Source organism: Falco biarmicus, chromosome 2 (genome assembly GCF_023638135.1).
Source record: "Falco biarmicus isolate bFalBia1 chromosome 2, bFalBia1.pri, whole genome shotgun sequence".
Taxonomy (NCBI): Eukaryota; Metazoa; Chordata; class Aves; order Falconiformes; family Falconidae; genus Falco; species Falco biarmicus.
This window is the reverse complement of record NC_079289.1, coordinates 91,342,737-91,368,906: the sequence shown is the minus strand read 5'-3', so window position 1 is coordinate 91,368,906 and position 26,170 is coordinate 91,342,737. Positions and strand designations below refer to the sequence as shown.

The window sequence follows — 26,170 nt, the reverse complement described above, 5'->3', positions numbered from 1 at the left end:
TATCTTCTCAATACAAGTATCACAGGTTTTAGTTCCACTGACAGTCAGAACCAGCACACAAAACTGAGTTTGAACTAAGCATATGCCATTCCAGATATCGATGAAACAAGCTAATGCTTTGTGGCTGCTTTTACACACTCCAATGCATGTTTTTGTTAAAATACATTTTTAGGATGCTTATATAAGTATTACCAAATTACCTGGGGAAGTAATATTCATTCATTCACACAGATAAAACTGGGGTATTCCATCCTGAACAGTATCACTTACCTTGTTCATTTATAGAGTACCAAACACTACAGAATCCAGAGCTGGAACTACATCTACACAATTAGTTCTTCTAAGACTCACCGTGTTTGTAATGAACAAAATTCATGATAGCATATACAGGTTATAGAAAGCAGTTTGCAATCTCACTGAAATGTACAACTTCACTTAATGCCCTTTTCCCTTTCCCCTCATGCTAAAATTGTTAACTTCCTTAAAAATACTTCCATCCAGTCTGAAGGAACATTACCTGTAAATACCTTTAGCTGCACTGACCACAAGACTAGGTCACCAGTGCTGCTACACATGAATAGGTACTCCATTACATAAACAATATGAAAAATTTTCAGCATTGCTGAAGTCAGGTTTTTTAGAATCTTATTACTGTGGGATGAAATAAAGGTGATAAATCTGCCTTAAATAGAATAATGAGAGAAAAATATATATAAAAAAATGCAGTATAACTTTCTACCTCTTACTAACAGAGTAAATTATAATGGCTTTGGTAAATTTCAGCTGAAATAAGCTTACAAAGATCTTGGGAGTTCTTTCACTTCTGCTTGTTCAGAGATCTCAGAATACTACATAGCAGTGAGTATCTGCTGTGCTGAAAATAGGAAGACCTTGGCAGGTATTGTGGGATTAGCCTGAAATATGTAAATGCAATTGACTTTTTTCCTTTTCACTAAAGATTCAGAATTCACTACTCTATTAGGAAATAAAAAGAATATCTGTTTGAAAAGCAGAAAAAACATGAAGACCACAAATGTCTATTTCATATAACAGCATACTTCTGGTTCAGGTTATTCTCCAAGGGAAGTTTTAATAGGACAACCTACTACCATGCTTATACTATTGCAAACTTAGTTACCAAACATGCTTTTCACCTGCAGCAGTACTGGCCCACTGTAAGTGAGAGAACAAACTCCATGTCCCAGTTCTGGCCTTTTTCCCTTTGGCTGCTGGGGCAGTGGGTGACGGAGGTGATAGTAACATGCTCAGCACCTGGAGGGAAAAAGTGCCGCATGTCCCACACCAATAATTATGAATCCTTAAATCTACTGGAGTCATAGAAGGCATGGCACTTTAATCCCTCATTTAAATGAGCACAGCCACATTGTAGATGTTTGGTTACTTTGCTCAGTTTCCACATCTCAAGACAAAAAAACTCTTGTAATTAATTTTGAAATACAACTCTAGCAATTATTGCCTTCTCTCTTCTTGGTCTGTTGCAGCTCAGCAAGTCTTGACACAGCTCAGGGAGCATTGCCATTGCAAATCAGGTAGCAAGTACACACTTATCATCATCATTTACCCTTTTCACAGCAAAAATTAAGAACATGGCATTCAAAACCACTTCCAAGCAAGAGATAAGAGTATGCTACTCTATCAATGTGTTAGGGTGTAAAGACACATACATCTATACAGAACATCAATGGTATTTTTTTCCTTACTTGGCTTTACTTGCTCTTCCTGTGCTAGTCCAACATCATCAGAATCAGACAGTTCCTTTATGAAGTTGGAAGGAAACATGCCAGTCTTTCCATTGAGTATACCTTCCCACCAGCCCTCTTCCACCTGCACCAAGACAAAAACAAAAGAAAGGAGTTTTAACGTAAGCAACACCTTACAGAGTTACATTACATACATGATTTTCAATAGCAATGACTAATGATTTTGAGCAGTTTGTATTAATTTCAGGTATAAGGAGCACATGGTATAGGCTCCAAGCCAGAGCATATCTCTCTCTATTTTTTTAAAGTACAAACAAGAAAGATCCACGCGCCCATCTGTAAATGTCAGCAGTGCTGACAGCAGTCAGAAGCATGGACAAGCATTAAATAAAAGGATAAAAGAACAACTAGAGAACACACAGTGTCTCTACATTTCGATTTTTATGGCTATCAGCTCAGTCATTGAATTTTCAGTGAACACTGTATTGCTGTTCATGACCATCTTCTTAATGGATGTGATCTACAGACTGTAAGAGTCTAAACTCCCTAAGTAATCAATGGCGAAAGAGAAATGCCTGCAAAGGGCTATTCAGAGAATCTAAAGTAGGTATCATTTGAACATTCCTGTCTTCCCCATCAAAATCAGAAGTTTTCTCTTTTAAAAATTAAGAATTTTGAATCATCATTAATGTGTTAACATAAGAAATCTATGGAGAACAAAAAACAGTACTAATGCAGATTTTACTCTAGATTTACAAAGAGCTACTGAAATACGTAATATTGATATGGTCAGAAGGAGGAAAGACACTTCCTAACCCAATGCCAAGAGAAAATATCACATAAAATTAAAAAATCCCTCCTGTATAAGCCATTGAGGATTGAACAGTGGTGTCAGGCAGTGAAATGCCTTAGATATCAGATGCCTTTAGGTTATACTGGGACAGCAAGAAAAGACTTATTATATGCATCAGCTAAACACACCCTTGACACATAAACATTTTTCATCTGTCAGACATTGTCCATTCACCAAAAAAATGACAGGAGAGGACAGTGTCAGTCTGTGACACATCAGTTTCCAATACCGTTTGGCCCATCTCTTTCCTGTCCCCCTACGACAAATACGGAAACAGAAACTTAAATTTACATGTTGAGGGTGTTCACATTTCCTGTTGAAAAACAAATCCCACATTTTAAATGGTACTAGTTAATTATTACAGAAAAAAGTCTGTTTCGTATCACTTACCTGTGAAAATCTCAAGTTCTTAGAAAACAAACCTCTCAATAATACAAGCAAATATTTCCTCAACCTATAGAGGAATGGTTGATTTTTTTTCAACTTCGCTACATGTACGATTTCACTACAAACAAAGCTTGCTACTTCAGGAGTGCTTTCCCTCCACCTTCAACCAGTTTAGCATATTTCTTGTCCTCCCAGCTTGATTTTTTATTTTAATTTGAAAGTAGTTCAGACCAGCACAGCTACCTGCGTTCAATCTCAGTATCTGCGCATGACAGAACTCCCTCCCCACCCCAAAATGCATCAGTGGTATTAGTGAGGTCGAGCAGAACTCTGGGAATAATGGCTGCTACTTCAAAGGATGGAATACATGCAAATCACTCAATTGCTTCAGTGGGGTGGGAATACATGCAAATCACTCAATTGCTTCAGTGGGGTGCAGGTTTTTTGCATTATAGTAGCAAAGTCTCTAAAAGGTAATACTTGCTTCTCTTCTCTCCAGACAAATTAATAATCATATGGGAAACTGAAGCTGCACGACACACAACACTTAGTAGACTCTACAAATTTTAAATACCTATATATGATATATCATTATACAGAAAATACACAATGTGGCCAAATATAAAATATTTCAATTTTTCTAATGCAGTATTCCCAGACGGCTCTATTGATTAGAGCTAAACATTACACCATAACTGCATTAGCCAATTGACCCGAAGATTAATAACAGGGGAATTACTCAGTTCCCAAGATCCCTGCTTTGCAAGATGCTGAGATTACTTAACAGAAATAGGGTGACCAGTATCACTCAGGTCCATCCTTCCCTCAAGTAATTTTCTCCTGCTTACTTCTTGCAGGGTAACACTTCACAGTTTTCTCACAAGTTAACATCAGTACTATTTATGTGGCATGTTTATGTATGGATCTCTATGTACATATATAGAAATACACACATACAGAGATATTTAGAGAGGTAAATCTAAATTGGATGTAAATATGCTCACAGCATTCATTAGCTTATTATAAGTTTTCTAGCTGATACAAGAATTAATTATCTGAAAATACTTCAATAACTTTACAAATTCAGAAAAATCTTAAAGCAAAACCTGGATTTTTCCTGCAAGAAAATGCAGAATCATGTCAGCAAAACAGGCCTCCCAAAGATTTATTAGGAAATTTTCATCAAAAGCATCAAAACCTTTAAGTATTTTTAAACATATAGCTACATGCTACATAACTTTAAGCCTCAAAACACACCAGCTAGAGTTTAATCCATACAATAAAAAAAGACACTAAAATACCCCCAGGATTTAGTTATCTCAAAATGGGGCAATCCATTACCATATGGCTTGAAGTAAACCCTTACAAATGAAAATCCATTATGCATGGGGTCAATCCATCTGGAATTATAAGCACTCAATAAAATTTGTTATTATACTATCATAACAAAGTGCCTTCAGGATTCATACATCTAGGTCCTGATTTATGCTCAGCCTTTATGTGCTGAATCAAACAATCTAAGAGGAGGATTTCATTCAGTAGTCCGTGTCCCTACCCTGGAAGAGAAGTTCTACTATTCATGATATCCTACACACCAATTTTAAGTTCAGCCTGAAAACAAAGGTTTCGGGTTTAAGTTAAAAGAAGAATTTTTCCAATCTGTCAGATCTAAGTGGCTACAGCTAGAGGTATTTTCAAGACGTGTTTTCAGTGTGTTATATCTGTTCACTGCCTTTCAGAGAGGCATGGCATGTCCTCGTCTTGCCAAGCTCCTAGGCTGCCAGTACTGCTGTCACACCACATTTGAAGAGTAACAACATACAGGAAAGTGACTGAAGATACTTCATTACTCCACTTCATGTATTTAGGGAGGTAACAACACATGCACCCAACCGCAACTCAGCCAGTGCCACGCGTAGAGCAGGGACAGATGCAACAGCAGACAGCTTACACAGTCCAATACTTGGATGCGATCGAATGAGATATGAACAATATCACCAGAGAATGGTGCAACATCTCTAGAGAAATGCATCCCATTAAGAAGCTTTGCCTTTGGGATTTAAAGGGAAATTTAATCTGTATAATAATTATGCAACATTCAAATGTTCTTCCAGTATCATTTGCCTTCAGGTTTATTTTTACATTTTCAATGAAGAAATACTTGTATTTTGTTTTTAATTACTCAGTCGGCAGTCTTTTTTGATGTAAATGATGCTTTTGGAAACTATAAACCAAATACAGATTAAAATGATCCAAAATATACTGGTTTTCATTGTTAGAAAGTGAGTGCTTAACCAAATCGTGGGATCCCAGAACACAATAATAACCCAGACTAGAAAGACAGTAAGAGGCTGTAGCAGTTAATTTTACTTACAAATAATAATGAAGTGCTCAAAATAGATACCATGGAAGTGGACAGACGGGAAAATAACAGAGAATTACATGGATTAGACATTCAGACACACAAACAAGAAGTTCTTAGAAGGGTGTGCAGATGCTAGGCCATTAAGCTGCTTAGAAATCAACAAAAATTTATTGAAATCAGCATATTTCCATATTTAAAGTAAAAAAAATAATAACACGGCAGCAGTTCAAGCCCTCACACAAACATAATAGTTCTATTTCAGACCAGGAATGCAGTTTTATTCTGTAACTGTAAAGCAACCAAAGAAAACAAAATCACTTTAGTAGGTCACTAGAACTGCAAGATTAAGATATTCCAAAAGTGAGGAAATGTTACTTTTTATGTTCCTTACGTTTTCCCTTCATGGCCAACACAATTTGCAACATCCCTTTTTTAAGAAAGAAGTGTCAGAGGGAGCACCAGCCTGACCTGTAGTGCAACAAGCCTTGTTGCTACAAGCCTAGAAGCACCTTCCCTTGAGGGAACTGGGCGCCCATCCCTCTAACTCCAGGATGGGATATCAAAAAAGAGCAGGAAACGCTGAGGCCAGCTACCAGCAGTTGCTTGCCAGAATATCTAGGACTGCCACAGCTGCTTGCTTATAATTATTGCTATAAAAAGTTGTTAAATGATTGAAATGTTCAGCTCTTTAGAATCACTAACCTAAAGTGTATTTCCAGTAAACTCCTCTATCTGCCTGTTCCACAAGCTTTTCTACAACGTGTAGCCTTGTTTATTAGGCTGACAGACTACTTACAGCTACCCTAGGACAAATGAAGGAGGCTTTGAATCCGGAAAGGTTTCAAGTGGAAGAAAATCTCCCTGGATCACAACAGAGTCTTTCTGGGCTGTTAAAACTAAAACACAGTCCCAAGAATAAAAGCAATGCCAGGGGCAGGCAAGCAAGGAGAGAAGCCCAAGGTCAACAAGTTTTCTTTTGCTTAGAGAACTAGAGCACAGAAAGCAAAGGAAAAAACTCCTTTATTTTATAAATTCTAATGGAAGATCTTGAGCTTGAAGGGCAACAGCAATCACATGTTGAAAGGAAATTAAAAACATAAATTCCCAAGAGGCAAAATAAACAAATCATATTCACTGCCAATAGGAAAAGAAATTTTGGAAACAAGACCTCAACAGACGATGGTGCCTACAGTGCCACTTGATGGCTTGTTTTGGGAGTGCATTCGGAGAGCCATAGCCATGAGACATCAGCCAGCCCTTGGGCTTCTGCTACAGCACAGCTGGAAGCGGTTGGGTAACTGGTGCAGAAGGGAAGAATTAAAAACTGCAGAAGCGCCCTGTATTAGGGGATCTTTTCAGCTTCAGAGTTCTTTATTTTACAATGTCAAAATGTGCTTTGGGATTTTTCTCATTTGGTTTTTTTGTGGTTTGGGTTTTTGCTGGGTTTTTTTACCATCATCTTCTAAGTAAGGAACTGAGGGGCAGAGATCACATAGAAATGGAATGACCTCATTAAGAGTCAGAGGTATTTGCACCCTTATTTCCACAAAAAAAGCCTCCTACCATATGGACTAACCAAACAAGCAGTAGTCATAAAAGTCCTTGTGAACCACCTGTTAGAAGAGGATGAGGAAAAACACCTTACCACAGAATTTCACGGAAAAGTAACTGAGGGACATGGCACCCCAGCATTCATTCCCAGCAGTTTTCTTGCAGTATTATACAGTTCTGTATTTGTGGTGCAGACCATCCCCTTGCCGCTATTAAATATTCCCCTTTCAACTCTACAGCTGTAAAAATAAGTTACTGTAAAGAAAGTCCAGCTCAGTCCCCAATGTTTATCCTGTTCTTGGAAATGGGTTGAACCACTTTATCTTGTAACCACAACAACAAAACAACAACAACAAAAAAACCACAGCCCACCAACCCTGCCTAAAAGAAGCAATAGATTTATAAAAATTCAGTCTGCATTTTTATAATTTCAAATAAGTTACTTATAGCATTTGACCATATAATATATGGCAAAGTTAACTAAAAGTCAAAGAATAAGCCCAGTGGTATTGCAGCATGTCTCAGTCAAAGATTTAGTTGTGAGCTTAACTCCATGCACTACACATTGCCAAAAAGCTGACTTTTCAGTAGGATGAGGCCACAAGGTGTATGGCAGCACGATGACAGACTGATCCCCAAATGAAAGCAGGCTCAGAACCGTTGAATGACATGCCAAATGTCCTTGCTCTAATGCTACAGGTTAATTTTCTGGCATCCCATGAAAGTCTAAAGGTGAAACATAATTGGAATTCAGATATCTGCATTTAATAAGACAATTAGTTACAGTTGTATTTTGGGACAACTGTAATTAGAGTTGTATCTAATGAGCTAGCAAAATGACAAGCAAAAAGCTATCAATCACACATTAAATGTGAATGTAAACAATGATGGAAACGCTTCTCTCGTTAGTTTCAAATGTACTTCTAATTTAAGTCTGGTAATTAGTGTCTCAAGGGCACCAGTGTCTGTGTAGTTACGGAAACCTCTAGTTTAACAACAAATGCTTTATCTATTGTGATGGATGTTTGATTTTATTATAATTAATTTCTAACTATTTAGAACAAATATGAAGGAACTATGAATTCTGAACATATACAGCCTCCAAAGATACCCATCTGGTGACAAGCCTAGTATCTTAAAACTCACACTTGATGATGTTTTAACCTACTGTACAGCCCCAAACCACTTCTGCTGCTGTAGGAATTTCCAGTAGTATCTACCACTACCACAGACATAGAAACCCTTTCAAAAAGTATCTTATCCAATCTGTTGGCACCAGAAAGAAGGATCTGGGGCAGCTTTAGGTGCTACTACACCTCAGGTATTGATTAGCAGCCTGAAGCAGAGGTGGGAGAATGGGAGAAATCCTCATCCTCCGCAAGTCACCATGTACCAGTGTATCCCATTTTCACCAGGAGTCTGGGGAAACATGCTTTGGCACTGATGGAGGCAGTTGAGAAGACTTGCATTCCCTTCTGCCGACCCTTTACTGGAGGCAGTGACCTTTAAGGCATTCAAGGAGCAGCAGAACCCATTGTTTTTTTAAAGGATGAAGCCAAATTAGCACAGTACAACAGAAACCAGCTTTTCTTTGCAACAGGAAAAGTTTAATGAGTTGTCAACTCTAAGCGACATTTTAAACACATATTTTGCTAAATACCTGCATAAAGACTTATAGACAGCATTTTGATCTAAAGATCCATTTTAGTTTGCTGTAAAGCAGTTAGGAATAGATCTATTTTCAACTAAACAGAAATTCACAGAGATTTAAAAATATTAATCTAAGTCAATGTAAAACCAACTAATTAAATCAACTGATGCAACTTTCTTAGGAGGATATGGTAAAATACTACCTGTGGGAATCTGGGACCTTCTACCCACAAATAAAAAGATGGGGTAAGAGAGAGAAGCAACTGGAAATGGAAAGTGAATGACCATTATTGTACCAATTACCCACTGAAGCACTGTAAATAATGCTGAAGATGCTATCATCCAGTTTTTCATCTTGAGTAATGATAAACAAAATTGATATTTTGCAAGAATTGCCTTCAATTGTCACCTATGTTGGAGAGGGTTTTTTGCTGTTGTTTTGGGGGGTTTTGTACAATAACACAGCGTGATTTTGGTACTTGAAAAAAATCTCCACTTTCGCAACTGAGGAAGCCATATTTTTTAAATAATAAGTCACTCACATCAAACATTGATCATTTGAAACAAGGAGCATTGTATAATGACAGAAACACTGTGAAACCTATTTCAGTGCAATGACTCTTTATGCAGCATTATCCACAACCAGAAGACCAGAAGGGTAAACAATGAAGTCAGTACATTGGTTGAATGTACTTTCTACATCAAAGTTCCTGTTTCAAAAGAAAAATTCTGCCCTACTTTTCCAAGGAATTAACACTACCATGATAAGGGCAGAAGAGGAAGTAATAACAGCAAGTATTTGACATCAACTGCTTGAGATCAACCATGATGGAAAATAAAGGTCACACAACAACACTTCCTGACTGAGAATTTTTTTCTCTAAATTCCTTTATTTTCCCTCTTCCACCAGCTGATCTAGTTCTACTCAGAAGACTCAGACAAGGTCCTGGATCGAATGAATGCACCAGATGATGCCTGAGGCAGAGTTCATGTTTCAGTATCTGACAGAACAGGGTATTTTGTAAGGTCAAAGTGGGCACAGCCTCACCTGTGTCACCTGTTCCTCCTCAGCATTTACTTATGGCCAGCCGTTCAAGCTAGCCATGAGCGATCTTATTCCACACTATAGTAAATCTAATTCCAGTATGACATTCTTTAAGACTGCCAATCAAAAAAGCAGCCCCAGACAATGTATTTTCTTAAACCTTATATCAGCAAGTTGTCAATGCTTTCTTCAACAGCAGCAATTCAAGGTACAAGTATGACTTTTAGACTACAAAGTCTGTAATCAGCAATCCAAGTGAACCTCAACTATAAGTACACACATGCAAGTACAGGAATGTTTCACTTTCATAGTTCTACATCTTTCAATTTTAATGCAACCACTTTCAGTCCATTTGGATTTATATAAATCTATTATTTACTATTAGTTGTTCAGATTTATAAGACGGTAAGAGATGAGTTCCATAAGAGAAGTCTAGTGTCTCATCTAAATTATTTAATCATACAATTCTTTCGGTACAGTTAATTTGTTGGCTGGATACTTGGAAGGGGGTTTTTTTCCATCACTTTACTCTTGAAAGACACAGACTTAAAAGTTTTAAGTAGGGCAACTGACAGAAGATATTTGTGTGGCCATGTGAGGTCAAATATACTTCAAATTGCACAATGAAAACAGCTCACGTTCTGCAGTAAAACTAATTATATTGGCTTTACTTTGTCTCCAAAATATGTTCTTAAATATCCTACAACCTTGCCATCCCACATTACAATTCTGCTCACAGACAAAATAAGGTTAGTTAAGTGACACATTGCGTCTGATTCCAGGAAGCACGATGTGCAGAGCCAGCATGCGCAGCTAGGTTAAAGGAAAACCAGTGATCACTAAGCTTCTTATATTCAGGTGTGAGAATTTAACCTCTCATAAGAAATCGCTGGATGTCATATAGATTGCGGTAATATTTATATTCTTTTAGAACTGATTACCTGAGTGACAGATGCAGGAAAAAGAAAACTAATCATTTATCCTTGACAAAAAATAAAAATAAAATGTTGACTTACTAGCTGCTGAGTCACAGGGAAAAAAAATCCTACAAATAAATGATACAAGCTGAAACACACCTTTTACTGGCTGCTAGAGCAGACTAAGGTCTTAGATCTTTTTAAAGCTAAGTAAGTAAAGACTAAATGAGTTAGAATGCATTCTGCTTAAAGGATACAAGTCAGCATTTTGACTTTTGGTCCTCATGTTGTTAAGCTCAAGATGATATTTCTAAAATCTCTAATGGAACAAAACTAAAGGTATTGGGAGTGAAAAGAAATGTTCTGATCCTGCAACCAGATTCACCCCTGCAAAGAAAATTTCTGTATCTCTGTCCAAGATTTCATAAGTTATTCCCAGTCTTCCTAAGAGATATTTTCCACATCCATTTCCACCCAAATATACATCTTGAGTCTCTAAACAATTTGTTGGGGGTTTGGGTTTGGTTTTTTTTTTTTTTTTTAAGGGGTAATTGGTGGTGGTTTAAATCTGATTAGACTAACATGAAATTGTTAAAATTTGCAGGCAAAGATGACAAAAGGTGAATGTCATGGCTGAACTCCAGAGGGCTTCAAATAAATTTCTTAAATGTGTTTAACTGCATAAAGATAATTCTTCCCTGTGGCTGGCTTATTAAAATTGGGAAAAGCCTTTTCTGCTATAATCTTGGCTCTTCAGAGATAAAGACTAAACAGCCCTGTAGCAAAAACTGAGCTTTTTCCCTGAAAAGAACTCAAAAGCATCAACTGACTAAAACCAGCAGAAGGGCTACAGAGAAAAAAACCCTCACAAAATCCATAAGCAAACAACCACATCCCCTCACCCTCATCAGTAACCCAAACCAGACACGTCAGTATAACATTGAAGAAAAATGTCTGGTTTAAATTATGTCTTAAAACACACTGTATCTGAGAGCTCAGCATGCACAAAATATATCAGAATGGAATGTGCCATTAAAGATCTGCTCACCTCTCCCACAACTTCAATGATGTCACCAACTTTTAATTCCAGTTCATCTTCATTTTGAGGCATATAACTGAAAGCCACCTGACATCTTCTTCTTCTGTTTCTCTCTCCTGGTGGAAATGAAGAAAATAGGGAGATTGTAAAATGAAAACAAAATTCCACGCCAAACACAAGCCAATGGAAATTAGTAAAGATGAAATATTCTTTGAGCACTATTGAAAGAATCTGAATGTTTGCAATGCTTAATATATCTGCCTAGAATTAATTTACTAAAAGAGGGTGGAGAAAAGACTTCCAATGCATATGATTTCTTTCAAGTATTTTTATAATTCAATGCAATTAATACGTGAAAATAAATCGTGGGGATTATTTTCTTTCTGCAATATCATTCTAGAGCCAAAATTTAACTAATAGATTGTGGTTCCTAGTGAACAGGATAGACAAATTCTACTGAGAGGATCTTTACAAGTGTATTTACTACAATTTCTCTTCCAGGCTAATGCTCTACACACATGGTATAGGCAAATCCAGAAACTGGACGGGTGGGGAAGGGATCCAAAACCTTGTGGCTTTTGCTCATAAGGAAATAAGCTCCCAATTAATTTTTTTCTCCTGTATCTTTTTCTTTGTAATTCTTTCACATGTGTAAAAACATTGGACTAAACTTTTACATATATATATGTCCTTTCCATAGAACAACAGAATCATAGAATCATTTAGGTTGGAAAAGACCTTTAAGATCATCGATTCCAACCATTACCCTGGCACTCTCAAGTCTACCACTTAAACCATGTCCCTAAGTGCCACTTTACATATCTTTCAAGTATCTCCTGGGATTGTGACTCAGCTACTTCCCTGGGCAGCCTGTTCCAATGCTTAACAACCCTTTCTGTGAAGAAATTTAACTTAAACCTCCCCTGGCACCACCTGAGGCCATTTCCTCCAATACTATCACTTGTAACTTGGGAGAAGAAACTGACACCCACCTCACTACAACCTTCTTTCAAGTAGTTGTAGAGCGTGAAAAGGTCTCCCATCAGCCTCCTTTTCTCCAGACTAAACAGCCCCAGTTCCCTCAGCCATTCCTCACAGGACTTGTGCTCCAGACCCTTCACCAGCTTTGTTGCCCTTCTTCAGACACACTCCAGCACCTCAATGTCTTTCTTGCAGTGAGGGGCCCAAAACTGAACACAGTGTTCAAGGTGCGGCCTCACCAGTGCCACGTACAGGGGGACGATCACTGCCCTGGTCCTGCTGGCCACACTATTCCTGATACAAGCCAGGGTGCTGTTGGCCACCTTGGCCACCTGGGCACGCTGCCGGCTCATATTCAGCTGGCTGTTGACCAACACCCCCCCAGGTCCTTTTCCATGAAGCAGCCTTCCAGTCACTCTTCCACAAGCCTGTAGTGTTGCATGGGTTTGTTGTGACCTGAGTGTGGGACCCAGCACATCTTGTTGAACTTCATACAGCTGGCCTCAGCTTGTCAATCCAACCTGTACAGATCCCTCTGCCAGCCTTCCAATCCTCAAGAAAATCAACACTCCTGCCCAGCTTGGTGTCATCTGCAAACTTACTGAGGGTTCACTTGATCCCCTCACCCAGATCATTGATAAAGGTATTAAACAGAAGTGACCCCAGTACTGAGCCCTGGGGAACACCATGTATGACCAGCTACCGAGTGGATGTAACTCCGTTCACCACCACTCTTTGGGCTCGAGTGTCTGGACAGTTTTTAACCCAGCAAACAGTGCACCTGCCCAAGCCACGAGCAAGCAGTTTCTCCAGAAGAATGCTGTGGGAAGTGGTGTCAAAGGCTTTACTAAAGGCCAGGCAGAAAACATCCACAGCCTTTCCCTCACCCACTAAGCAGGTCACCTTGTCACAGAAGGAGATCAGGACGGTCAGGCAGGACCTGCCTTTCGCAAACCCCTGGTGGCTGGGCCTGATCACCTGGTTTCCCTGTACGCGTTGCATGATGGCACTCAAGATGGTCTGCTCCATAACCTTCCCCAGCTCTGAGGTCAGGCTGACAGCTCTGTAGTTCCCTGGATCCCCCTTCTGGCCCTTCTTGTAGATGGGTGTCACGTTTGCCAACTTCCAGTCACCTGGGACCTCCCCGGTTAGCCAGGACTGCTGATAAATGATGGGAAGTGGCTCGGTGAGCACCGCCAGCTCCCTCAGTACCCTTGGGTGGATCCCACCCGGCCCCATAGACCTGTGTCACTGACCGTTTCCCCTTGGATTGTGGGGGCCTTGTTCTGCTCCTCCTCCCTGTCTTCCAGCTCAGGGAGATGGGTGCCCAGAGAACAATTGGTCTTACTACTAAAGACTGAGGCAAGTAAGGCATTAACTTACTGACGTGAATCATGACCATGTTGGAATGTTGTGGAGGAGAAGGTAGGAAGAGAGAAATCATTCAAAACACAGGATTCACTGATTACTCCCTCTTCTCTTATGCAATGTACAGACCATACTATTTTGTATCATTGATATACATGTATCCATTCAAACATATACACACACCCCCTACACAAGTAAATGTGGTTTCTTTCATGCTATTTCTCTTTACTATTAAACATGTTAAGTACACATCAAAATCAATTGTGTAAACACTGTCCAAAAATGGCCTTCATCTGACATTAAATGACAGAAATGGATCTTATGGTCACTCTATTATTTCCCCTGCAACATTCTTTAGAATTCTGCTCTAGGGCAAACAGTAATAAGAAGTTAAAGAACTGTTTTTTTTCTAATCTATTAATCAAAACTAGAGAAAGAACGGAGAAGGGAAGCCATTGACTTTGGCTTTCAGATAATATTTTTCACACCCACTGCAATCCCACGAGTGGCAGCTTTCTGAATGTTAAAATTAATACCTTAATACAATGTAACCAAATTCGCTCAAATTCGCTCTTTTTTCCACCTACAGATGACTCTTCATTCTTCACCACCTAAACTACAATGGTCTAAAATGGACAGCTTTACACAACTGCATTCAAAACGACTTAAATATAATAAATATCTTCCATACTGAGTGCTTCTTTCATTGTGCAAAAAAGGCTGCCTATTTTCCCTAAAGGTAACATTCGCACTATGATTTCTAACATCAAGTAGCAACTGATGAGCTGACATTGCCTGATGTGACAGATATCAGTTGCCTCCCCATTTAATAATCAATATTGTGTGACTCTTGGAGAGTATTTTTGAGACTGCTAAGAGAGTAAGAAGTAAACACATTTCTGGATGCTAATAATAGACCTGTATGAATCCTTACCCCTCTCACCACCTAAAGTTTTTTATTACTGTCCTGGTTTCATCTGGGATGGAGGTAATTTCTTCCTTAGTAGCTGGTGCAGTGCTGTGTTTTGGATTTGGTGTGAGAACAATGTGGATAACACACTGATGTTTCTCGTTGTTGCTAGGTAATGCTTATACTAAGCCAAGGGCTTTGCAGTTTCTTGAGCCCTGCCCGTGAAAGGGGTCGAGAGGCACAAGAAATTGGGAGGGAACAGCCAGGACAGCTGGCCTGAGCTGGCCAGAGGGATATTCCATACCACAGGATGTCATGCTGAGGTATATAAGCTGGGGGAAGAAGAAGGAGGAGGGAAACATCTGGCGTTATGGCATTTGTCTTCCCATGTAACCGTTACATGTGATGTGTCCTGCTTTCCCGGGGACGGCTGAACACCTGCCTGCCAATGGGAAGTAATGAATGGATTCCTTGTTTTGCTTTGCTTGTGTGCGCAGTTTTTGCTTTACCTATTAAGCTGTCTTTATCTCAACCCATGAGTTTTCTCACTTTTACTCTTCTGATCCTCTCCTCCATCCCACTGTGAGGGGAGCAAGCGAGTAGCTGTGTGATGCCTGGCTGCTGACTGGGGTTAAACCATGACAATTACTGTATAGAAAATCTAACAAAAAGTTTGCATTTATCTCGGTTAGTCTCATGGTTGTTTCTCCGCACTCCTTCTCCTCCCAAATCTTTCTCTAAAGAAATACCTAAGTGGAGAGCAGCAAGCCAACAAGAGGCATAGACTCCATGTACTAGTTCCCGTCTGTGGTCTAATGCAAATCAACAGATCCAGCATTGAATCCCTTTGGTATTAAGAAGGTGCTACTGGAGCCCATGTGCATGATAATGTTGGGAGCACTTCAGCAGAACACAAAAGTTGTGTGGGGCATTCTTCAGCCAAGGGATATCTGTTTTTTCTTACACTAAAGCAACCTTGGTAATACAGCAGTATGAGTCTTCTACAAAAACAGAGCTGATAGGAAAAGAAGTCAGAGTAACAAAGCCATGCCTATATAAAAACTGTTGGTAAATAAAAACTCTGGTTTTGCAAATGCAATACACACACCCCAGCATCACTGATTTTTTGCCTGTTTCTTTATTAACACAAAGTCTACAAAGGCAGCATGGTCAGGAACCAGAAAGACCAACTCGGACAACTAAGCAGCAGTTTAGGCAGAAACATTGGAGTCTTGGTCTTCTCTTGCCATTTCCCCTTGTCCTAATATTGCCACTTATTGCAGAGTATTATTACAGTCCACGTTTTAATTGCTAGTCATCTGAGATCTAAATGGCACACTGAATTTAAAATGCAAGTAATTTGACCAATTGATGTAAAGTTAATTTTAAACCATATAGGGTAGCAATTCTGCAATGAAAACTGCAGATAATTTCTAATCTAATCCATTTTTTCTCACTTGTAAATTGATGAAGAATTTATTTTGTAGGAAGTTTTTTTTGCGTTTTTCTCCACACTTGAGCATAAAATGAGTTACTTGCAAGCGAATAGTTACCACGTGGTAAAAAGACAGGTAATAAACACATTACTTCAAAATCAGAGGAGGTGTGCTGCAAAGTCCTCACTGGGTTTTGAAAGAAGGAAAAACAGGATCAGTGAACTTTTACTGGTTCATGTATAATAATCTGTAGCAAGTAACCTGCTGCAGACAACACCATACTGCGCTATGCTTGCTGGCTGTACTTGTAGGCTTTTTCATCTCCTGTAGCCATGGCACAAAACACCTGTGCTGCAGGTCAGGAGCTAACCGAGCTATACTGTATTCAGAACAAGCTGTCATACAGAAAAAACATCACTCACCCTTGTAAAAAACACTGGCTCCCATTTACATAGCTAAAACAAACCTGGAAGGAAAAAAATTCACACTCTGAGTTTGTACAGTCAGCTTTTAAAACAAACCAGGCAGCTACAGAGAATTTGCTGTGTGTGTACAAGGGGGCTAACAAACCAGTGACTGCAAAGCACGTTGCATCTGAAGCAACGGCACCAAGACCTCAACGCCTGTGCTGCAAAGCGTGCCTGACTGTGCTCCGCTCCTTGTAATGGCTGTGTCAAAGGCACTGAACCCTCACAAAGTCTCTGCAGATGTAGAAAGGGAGGAAAGAAAATGGACCTTGCATGAGGAAAGGTGTCATGTCACAATGCACCTGCAGAATGATGCTGGCTGCCTCCTTATTTGCAGCTGTTGATTGACAGCTCCCACTCACCCCACCTGAGGATACTGTTCCCCCTGCCCTGAGAGGTGAACCACTCCTCTGATCATTCCCCAAACACTTTCACTCAGAGCAAAACTTGGTAGCTTAGCAGGGTAAACAATGGGCTTTGCTAAACCAGCTCCTTTTGGCGTTCACCCTAAAATTCACCTACTCATCGTAGGTGTCCCTGAGTCAGATGTCTAAATCTGAGCCTTATCACTCAGGAGTGGGGAGAACCTAATACCTCCAGAGGGTGTTTAGTGTCACTGTAAAACAGACAATTAAAATATATCAGATGAATGACCCTCTGGAGGTGCCTTTTTCTACTTGCGTGGCTAGATCAGACCTCAGCATCTAACTTCAGAAAGTCTGAAGTCAAGACAAATGGAAAAAGGAATGAACATATATTTAGAAACGAAACAAACAAACAAACAAATCTTCCAGGCCACAAATTTCATTCATCTCAAAGTGGTGTTTGGTCAGATTCTAAAAATGGTGTGGTTGCCTATGGAGACCGTAAAGAGGCTTCCTCCAGCTGTACACATGCAAGAGAGCGTATGATTTCTAGGCATTTAAAACACCTCTCTGGTATTAGCAATGAAGACCAAACAAGAGGCAATGACAATGCATTGGCATTTAATGCTTACCTTTGTAAGGGGCACCAAAAGCTGAGGCAACACTACACAATAAGTCAAACTGGTACTGACCATCGTGCCATCGGGTCCAGGAAAGGTCACAAACTGACAGCGTGGGATTACACAAAAAATGCAGCAGCCGCAGAATACAGAGGAAGTAAGCTATTTCAAAATGAACTGGAATTTTCAAATCCAAACTACTTTTTTTAAACTTAAAACCTCTGTCATGAAACAGATGTTTATATATGTGTGTGAATGGGTTATATGGTGGTTTCTGTAGAGCCTACTGTTCACTGATGCAAGCATCTTTGTAGCCAGTTCTGTCAGTGGAAATGACATGGTTAACTTCACTAACCACCAGGTCCATCAACTCTACATACTAATCCACTTTTTTTCTCCACCACATGAGAACAAGTACAGCAATCTCTTTCATAACACTGTACAACTATTCTAGAGTCAAAAAACTGTATTCAATAAAAACCTTCAGAGAACAGACCCATGGATCAAATGGGTCTGTCCCGCTCCCTGCTGACAAAGGTATACCTAAATAACTGACAATCTCTTCAAAACTAGGCCGCACAGTTTTGTAATTTAATCTGGTTTATGTCACGCATATCATTTCTATCTGTATCACTGCAGCTCAGACAAACAATGCAACCCAGTTGTTCCTGGATTTCTTCTACCATTGTTTCGTAATAAAGGAGTGTTGCTAGGGAAATCGCATGGGTTAGGTTGGGGGCTAAGTTACGGTTTGCAGCCCAAGGACTCTAAAGATGTTTCTCCCACATCTAAACAATTTCAAACACACTAAAGCACATAGTAGCTCCTGCAGGCTTCCCTCTACTAAGGGCTTGCTGAGCAGGCTCAGGTGAATCACAGAAGGAAACTGAGATCCACTGGGCCACCCTTCAAGCAGATGCAAATTGACTGAATTCAGTAAAACCAGTTGGCAAAGACAGGCAAGTCTACTAGGAGTAAAATGGCAAACTGGAGGAAAAGTTTCCTGTCCTCTAATTCAGATTTCCCTGCACATGGCCTCATCTGCCCATCAGCGTGAGCTGCACTTCCCATCCTCCCAGCTTTCCAACTATAGCTGTAGCTGGGAGGAACTGGTTCCGTGTACAGTGTCTCCTGGTTAGACAAGCTGGGCTGCGATATGACTCAGAAACCAGTTCCAAATTTAATGTGCAAAAAGACAAAAGGCAACTATTGTACAACTAAGAGATGGCATATATCCTTTTAGGTTGTATGTTAATGATTTTAATGGTACTGATGGAGTTCTGGTATAGCTGCCTTGAACTGCCAGCCTAGATGGTTACTGTATCAGCTTTTTTTTTGTTATAAATCACTGAACTGTATATATTTGTCGTGGTTTAACCCTGGCCGGCAACCAAGCCCCACGCAGCTGCTCACTCACTCCCACCCACCCAGAGGGATGGGGAGGACAATCGAAAAGGAATGTAAAACTCAAGGGTTGAGAGAAGAACAATTTAACATGTAAAGCAAAAGCCATCTACGCAAGGAAAACAAAGCAAAGCAAGGAATTCATTCACCACTGCCCATCAGTAGGCAGGTGTTCAGCCATCCCCAGGATAGCCGGGCTCCACCACACGTAATGGTTACTCAAGAAGACAAACACCATAATGCCAGATGTTCCCCCTCCTTTCCTTCTTCTTCCCCCAGTCTATAAACTCAGCATGACATCATATGGTAGGGAATGTCCCTTTGGCCACTTCGGGTCACCTGTCCTGGCTGTGTCCCCTCCCAATGTCCTGTGCCCCTCCAGCCTTCTCGCTGGCAGGGCCCAAGAAACCAAAAAGTCCTCGATTTAGTATAAACATCACCCAGCAGCAACTAAAAATGTCAGTGTCCTATCAACATTGTTTTCACATCCTAGCCGAACCACAACCCTGTACCAACTACTAAGAAGAAAATTAACTCCATCCCAGCTGAAACCAGGACAATATTAAAATGGAAATGTCAAGAAAAAGGTTGAGCTACAAGCTTACTTTTGAGAAAAATTCTTAAAACCACTATCCTCAGTAGGTGCTTTTGAGAAATAGAAGTTACCTAAGTAGGAGCAAACAGATAGTTAGCATTAAAAGTGTTGATTTTTTTAAATTGCCATTTTTAAAGTGTATTGAAGATGGTGTTAAGAGACTTCACATGAAGTCTTGGTCATACTCAATTCTAATGTTGATTCAGTCACTACTATCTTCTAGTAGTAGTAACACAAGGACTCCATCATCTTGTACCCACACACCAGCAGAAATACAACTCTGATTTTAAAAGGCACTGGAATTGTCAAATTCCAATTTCCTTCTTTTCCTGGAAGATTTTGGCAGTACTTTGCTGACCTGGGATGTGACATGTCAATTCCAATTCTCTCATCTCCCACACACTGTTAGAAGGGTGAATGCTTTTTGGATGGATGACAAAAAAACCCTGCTGAGGTCTGCTTGTTCTCCGTCTAGAAGAAAACAGAAGTACGCTGGGTGTGAATACTCTGAGGGGGAAGGAATTTTGGGTGGTTTTTGTGGTTTTGTTTTGCTGTGGGGTTTTTTGTTTGGGGTTGTTTTGGGGTTTGTTTGTTTGTTTGTTTTAAAATTTGTGGCATTAATATACCAGAGAAGAGAAAGATAAAATGCAAGGAGGGGTGACGGGAGATGGAATATCTGAGGTGCTTCCTCTATCAAACAGTAAAGCTGCTGTGTTTTTCCACAAGCAGATGAACTGGGGAGTGCCCTGCTTTCATGTGTGCAGCTGAATCATGGAGATCGCAGGACTCCATTAAGCACAACTGAGCCACAATGCAATATGCCATCACTGCTAGTAATATATTACTCTGAATGTGTTAATGTTCTACTGTTACCAAGGAGTAGGTTTTCTCTTGCTAGACTCCACAGCCACACTTCCAGGTTTCAGCCATCTGGCTGCTGCTCAGAATTTTATGACCAAGATTTGCCTGTGAGGAACCTGAAAGCTTGGAAGACACATTTTTGTTACCCCATCATGTTTTTACACACATGCTCCATCAGAGTAACAGCAAACCTCATACTGTTCAATAAATTCATTCTTTTGTTAAAAACATGCAGCAATATTCAGGCCTTTTATTGTGTATATGTCTTTTGCATAATAGCAGGAACTACTGGAAGCAACTTACAGCAACAACGTAATACCAGTGGTCACAGGCTTTTAGGAGAAAACCAGTAACGAACTGAGAAGTGGAGCACTTCCCTATGCCACAGGGGGAGCCAGGCTTGCACTTTTCACAGACAGAACTGAAATACTAGTGAAGCTGAGATCATTAGTTAAGCCCAACCAAACCAGAAGGAAATGCTAGAAAAGGAACTGCAAACAAACTCAAAAGACACTTGCACAGTTTAACCATACACCACCAAAATTCTTTCCTTCTGAGCCTGAAAGTTTTAAAACGCGTATAAAAGGAGTAGAAACTTCTGCAAGTGCAATGTCAAGAGTATGGGCAGATCATCACCAGCAAATTAGATCAAGTCCAGACTCCAACAGGAACACAGCCTTGCCATAAAAGCTGCATATTTTAAACTCTATCTTTCAGGGGGAAAGTGAAAAACACAGTATTAAACTACACATTAACTCAGTCACATGCAGAACTAAAAATGTGTATGTTCATCAAAGCTACTAGTTCTAGTACCAGTATCTTTTAAACTTCATAGTGTAAATGATTATTTTGGGTTAGCATTACGGGTGAAACTCCCATCATGAGATGAAAATTGGAACTTGGTGAGAGGGTTCAAACAGACTTTTTTAAAAGTACTTTAAAACCAGTTAAACAGTCCTGGTAAATACTGGACAAGCTCACTCAGCTTCTCACCTGCTTCCAGAGATGCAAAAATATCCCTCAGAAGCAAGTGGGGCCTTTACACCAGCTTTTGCCAAATGACCCATTCTCTTGCCCATTTCTCAATGATAAGAATTTGTTGCTCTCATCTACTGCCTTTCATGAGCAGTACATTCCAAGGAGCAGCAAATGTTTCTGTCCTCATTATAATGCTGGGCAAGCCAAGACATATTTCAACAGAGTAGCTTTGCCCCCATCATCCATAACTTTGGGACTTAGTTCATTGCCACATGCGCTGGACTGGGATCCTCCACCATCTGTCAATGCAATTAGCATCTGTTGATGTGAGGGGGCCTATTACCCAACACAAGATCTTGCACTTGCCGGTATATTTGGTTTCTTTTCTCATACTCTGAAGACAACTTGCAAGGATATAATACAGAAAGAGTTTGTTACACTGACTAGCATACAATGAATACAAAATGACTGTGTAAGGAGCTTTAAGAAATACTGCAAGGCAATAGGTATCTGTGGCAATAAATTAGCTTTTCTGAAGAACAAGAAGAGATACACCAACTTGGAAACATGCTTTCTTGGTTGGCAGATGAAGATTTAAAATGCAAGAACAGAAACACAAAAAGATTTGCAAATGGTCCATAAAAGCTTTTTCTCCTTTTATTCTCATTGCATACACCTTATGTTGTCATGGGATAATCCCAACTATTATCTCCTTAGCCAGGTTTTGAGATAGTGGTCAACTGCTTTGCTCTTTGCTGCTTTTTTGTCTTGATTTCTAGAGAAAGCATTTGAATAAACCAAAACTAAACATGAATTGCTGTTGCCTCTTTTTCACTTCTCTTATGTTCCATCACATAATTCACACAGCTTAAATTGTCTATGCACAGTAGCACTTCACAACATATAGTAAATGAAAGTAAATAGCTCTAATTTGTGGAACCACTGTGCACATTCAGTTTACCTTGTGTTCTTCCCTATATAAATAAAGGCATTTAGATCAAACCGCATGGATTCCTACACAGTAACCTCCAAATATATTAACTTTGTACTACCAGCTTGCTGTCTTGAATCTGACTTCTGTCCAACTTAACTAAAAAAAAAATATTCCAGAACAGCTTTAAAAAGTATGCCTTTTTCTTAAAGAATGTTAACAACTGTGCTATTTTATTTTTAGCTACCAGAGTTTCAGTGCTATTTGACAGGTTCTCAATCTCTGTAATGACATTAGATTGCAGATCTTACTCTGATCTCTACTAGATCAGTTTCAAGTAAGCCTTTCTTATCAGGGCAAACTCCAACACTGTCAAGATTTTATTTTTGCTCCAAAAGGTAAAAATATACATTAAACAAATGCCTCAAGAAATGCTGGAAAAATGCAAAAAATACAGCAACCGATTTTCTGGTTGCTGCATTCATGAGAGCTATTACGCAATGAACACATGCAATAAATCAACACAACAAAACCCAAAATTCTCTTTCATACTGCACAATTAGGATATCAGTCAGATTTTTAACCTAAAATCTTGTTTTCCTCTAGAGTATCTATACAATGTAAATATTCATTTTGAAGCCATTAAAGGCAACAAAGTTAAACAAAAAATATGAACACATCCACAGACAGAGCAGACATTCACTTTCCTGTTCAGTAGCGTTTCTAAAATACAGAAAACTACACTAAATTTGCCTTGGAACGTAAGCCCAGACAAATCCTAAATTCTAGGAAGCTAATACATGAAGCTAGATGTCCTGGTAAGCTGAGAAAATGACTCATCCAGTCTGGTGTAACGGGTCTGATTCTGCAACACTTACACCAAGACGAGTAGCCACTTGGGCAGAAACATTCAGGCATGTGTCTCCCATGGCAATTAAGCCATGACATTTTCAAAACCTTGCAGAGAGCAGAGCTGTGGCAGGGCTGCTCACTGGGCTGCTGACACACATCAGCTCAGCATGCGAGGTTACACAACTACCTGTCCTTCAGCTCTGCTGAAAGGAAAACACACCAGGAGGAGCCCTCAACTGCACTCCTCCTGTTAAGATTTGTTATTATTTCTCAGCTACCATCGTGAAAATGCTGTAATTCAAAATAACCTGCCATTTTAAAGGGCATGTTATGCTATACTTTGTTATTTGAGAGTTGCACAAGTGCCCAGGAATACATGTTCAGAAAAGCAATAAACAAGTATGATAAATTGAAATAAATCAATTATTCTTGTTGCTGCTGGCCCTCTGAAGCCCCAGGCACCATTACCTCTATGACAACTGAGCAGAAGGAAGGTTTCCCAAAAGTGATCTCAGTACTGAAAGTGAAAATTAACATTCACCGTTCCACAAACAACCTCAAAAATGAACAGTGCCACAGTATCCACATGGGATAGTTCATTCCACAAGCACAGGGCAAGTATTCCTGTATCAGGCAGACCAGATGTGTATCACTATCCTCCAAAACTGAGCAACAAGGCAGGGGGGACGGGACGAAAAGGCTGTTTTGGCAAGTCATCAGCCTATGTACAGTGCAGGGGCAGAACAAGCTGCCCAAGGCAATGTTGGAGAAGAAGGGGAGACAAGCATTGCGTAATAGTTGCATTTAGCCAGCTCTGCAACATCTTTAGCTTTTGGTGGTGAGAAACTCCGAATACCACAAAAATTTCCCCATTTTCTTAGTTGTTCTCTTCAGTTTAACAAGCCTCTGTGGTATTTATAAGCATTCATTTTTATTAAATTAAACTGATGAGCTATGAAGAGTGATGACTTACGGTAAGAAGGCTGCCAGCAAATCAGTGCTTTAATATAGTGTCATTTTAAAAAGATGCCATAAACAGATCATGTTCTTTTGGTCTTCTTCCTTTAGCATTTTTCGCAAGCTTCTAACACATTTAAAAAGCAGTAATTTTTCAAGTGGGTATTTAATCAAAAGAGCCAAAAGGATAATGTTCAATTCCCTCATTAATGCCTTGTACCTTTAGTTCTCATGGAAAGCAGGCTTTATACCTCAAAGTCCTCCACTACTAAGCACACCCAGAGGTTTATAGCCCTGAGTGTAAGGGATTTGTCTGACTGCAATTATTAATGCTAAACCAACAGCACACATCAACAGCAACGAATTGCCCATGTTGAGCAACGCATTTTGTTCAGTGCTGGAGAAAAAGGAGCATGGCACTTGGCTCTGCAAACCACAGAAAAAGATTCCACTTCCTGAAGTTAGTTTAAGTCTGAACTTTACATTGTTGGTATTATGTTGCATCCCAGTTATTTCAAATCAAACTCCCTTAAGATCTTCTTTCTTGCTTCCAGACATGCTCAGCTTAATTCCACCCCCACACACCCCCCTCCCGACATTCAGAGCTTATCTTTGGTATATCACCTGTTACAAGAAAAAGTTCTTCAGGACAATTTAGCTCCTTAGTTGCGCTTCCACAACTTCTCTATCTGTGAGTGACTCTGACGAGAGTTCCTACACAGGTCTGTAGAGAGATCCCAGGCAGAAGATGAGAAGCAGATCAGGTAAGTCCTGCCACATCTCAGTCTCTCGAAGTATTGCCTACTCCAGCACACGTCCATCTATCAACCACTGGTTTGCTTTGCTTAAGAGCATTTATCCAAACACAAATGCATTCCCTAAAGGTCTGTAAATTCCCCAGGTAAGACTTGCATTGAACAAAATTAACTAACATTGAATAATTCCTAAGCCACCCCCGCATAGCACATTGCCAATAAAACTGGAAGCAAGTGATACAGAAATTAAAAAAAATTGCTCATTAGCACATGTGATTGCACCTTATACCTCTCAGGCAATCTCAGACATCTGTACTTCACTAGACAGTCCAGACAGACAGAAGCCAGACATACTACCATTTCTTTTAAAGCATAAGTTTTATTACAAAGAACTTACTAGCCACTACAGGCAGAACTTTTAAATTATACTATGTTCACTGACTTATGTTCCAGATGCTGGCACGTAGGCAGCATTTTTCTCCCCTATGACTATGCCTTCATTTCATTTCATTCAACTTTCAGGTGCATTTGCATGTAATTTCACTGCTGATGAACACCTAGAATTCAGCAGGATTCTTGTCAGAATAGTTAAGATGATCAAAAGGCTTCTTGCCAAAAGACAAACGTATTTTTATATACAGAACACCCAGAGCACTTAAATAATAGTTACAATCTCTTCCAATCGCTTGTTAGTCACTACTTGATCTCCCTTGCTGCATTAATCACAAATAACTAACCTCTGGTTCCAGTACTGAGATTCCCATTTGTCTACCCCAGAGGCCTAATTTTGTCATAACAACCAACATAATTAAATGATAGTAACATGGGGAGAATTTGCAAGCATGCTTAGATATTTAGGCAGTTAAAAGGTTAAGTTCACTCTAAAAGACCCTTGCTTCTACATCTTTCAAGCACTTTGTAAAATCTCTTCTGTAGTCAGGTTTTTAACACAGCACTGGTTATTACATCAAATAAGTATCCAAGGCAGACAGCAACAAACTACATGATGGAATATGTTATAAACCTGAGCTGCATAAAAGGAAGAAGGCTAATTGCTCAACATTGAGAAGAGACAAAAAGGGCCTCCAAATATTTGCCTTCTGAGAATCAAAAGGGAAAGTCACTCAAAGTTGAGGCAGATTCGGTCAGGAGAGCAGGGAAC

General features: G+C 39.7%; 1 protein-coding gene across 5 annotated transcripts in view; it reads right to left on the bottom strand.

The window, feature by feature from the left end:
- The window catches only part of SH3KBP1 (SH3 domain containing kinase binding protein 1), a 231,575-nt gene that overhangs the window by 104,791 nt on the left and 100,614 nt on the right, over positions 1-26,170 (bottom strand). For all 5 annotated transcript variants that reach the window (XM_056327158.1, XM_056327159.1, XM_056327160.1 and 2 more), the window contains 2 exons: positions 11,538-11,644; positions 1,722-1,845 (listed from right to left, as the gene is read on the bottom strand). In XM_056327158.1, the coding sequence (XP_056183133.1) occupies positions 1,722-1,845; positions 11,538-11,644 (231 nt within the window). The remainder of the gene's footprint in view (positions 1-1,721; positions 1,846-11,537; positions 11,645-26,170) is intronic.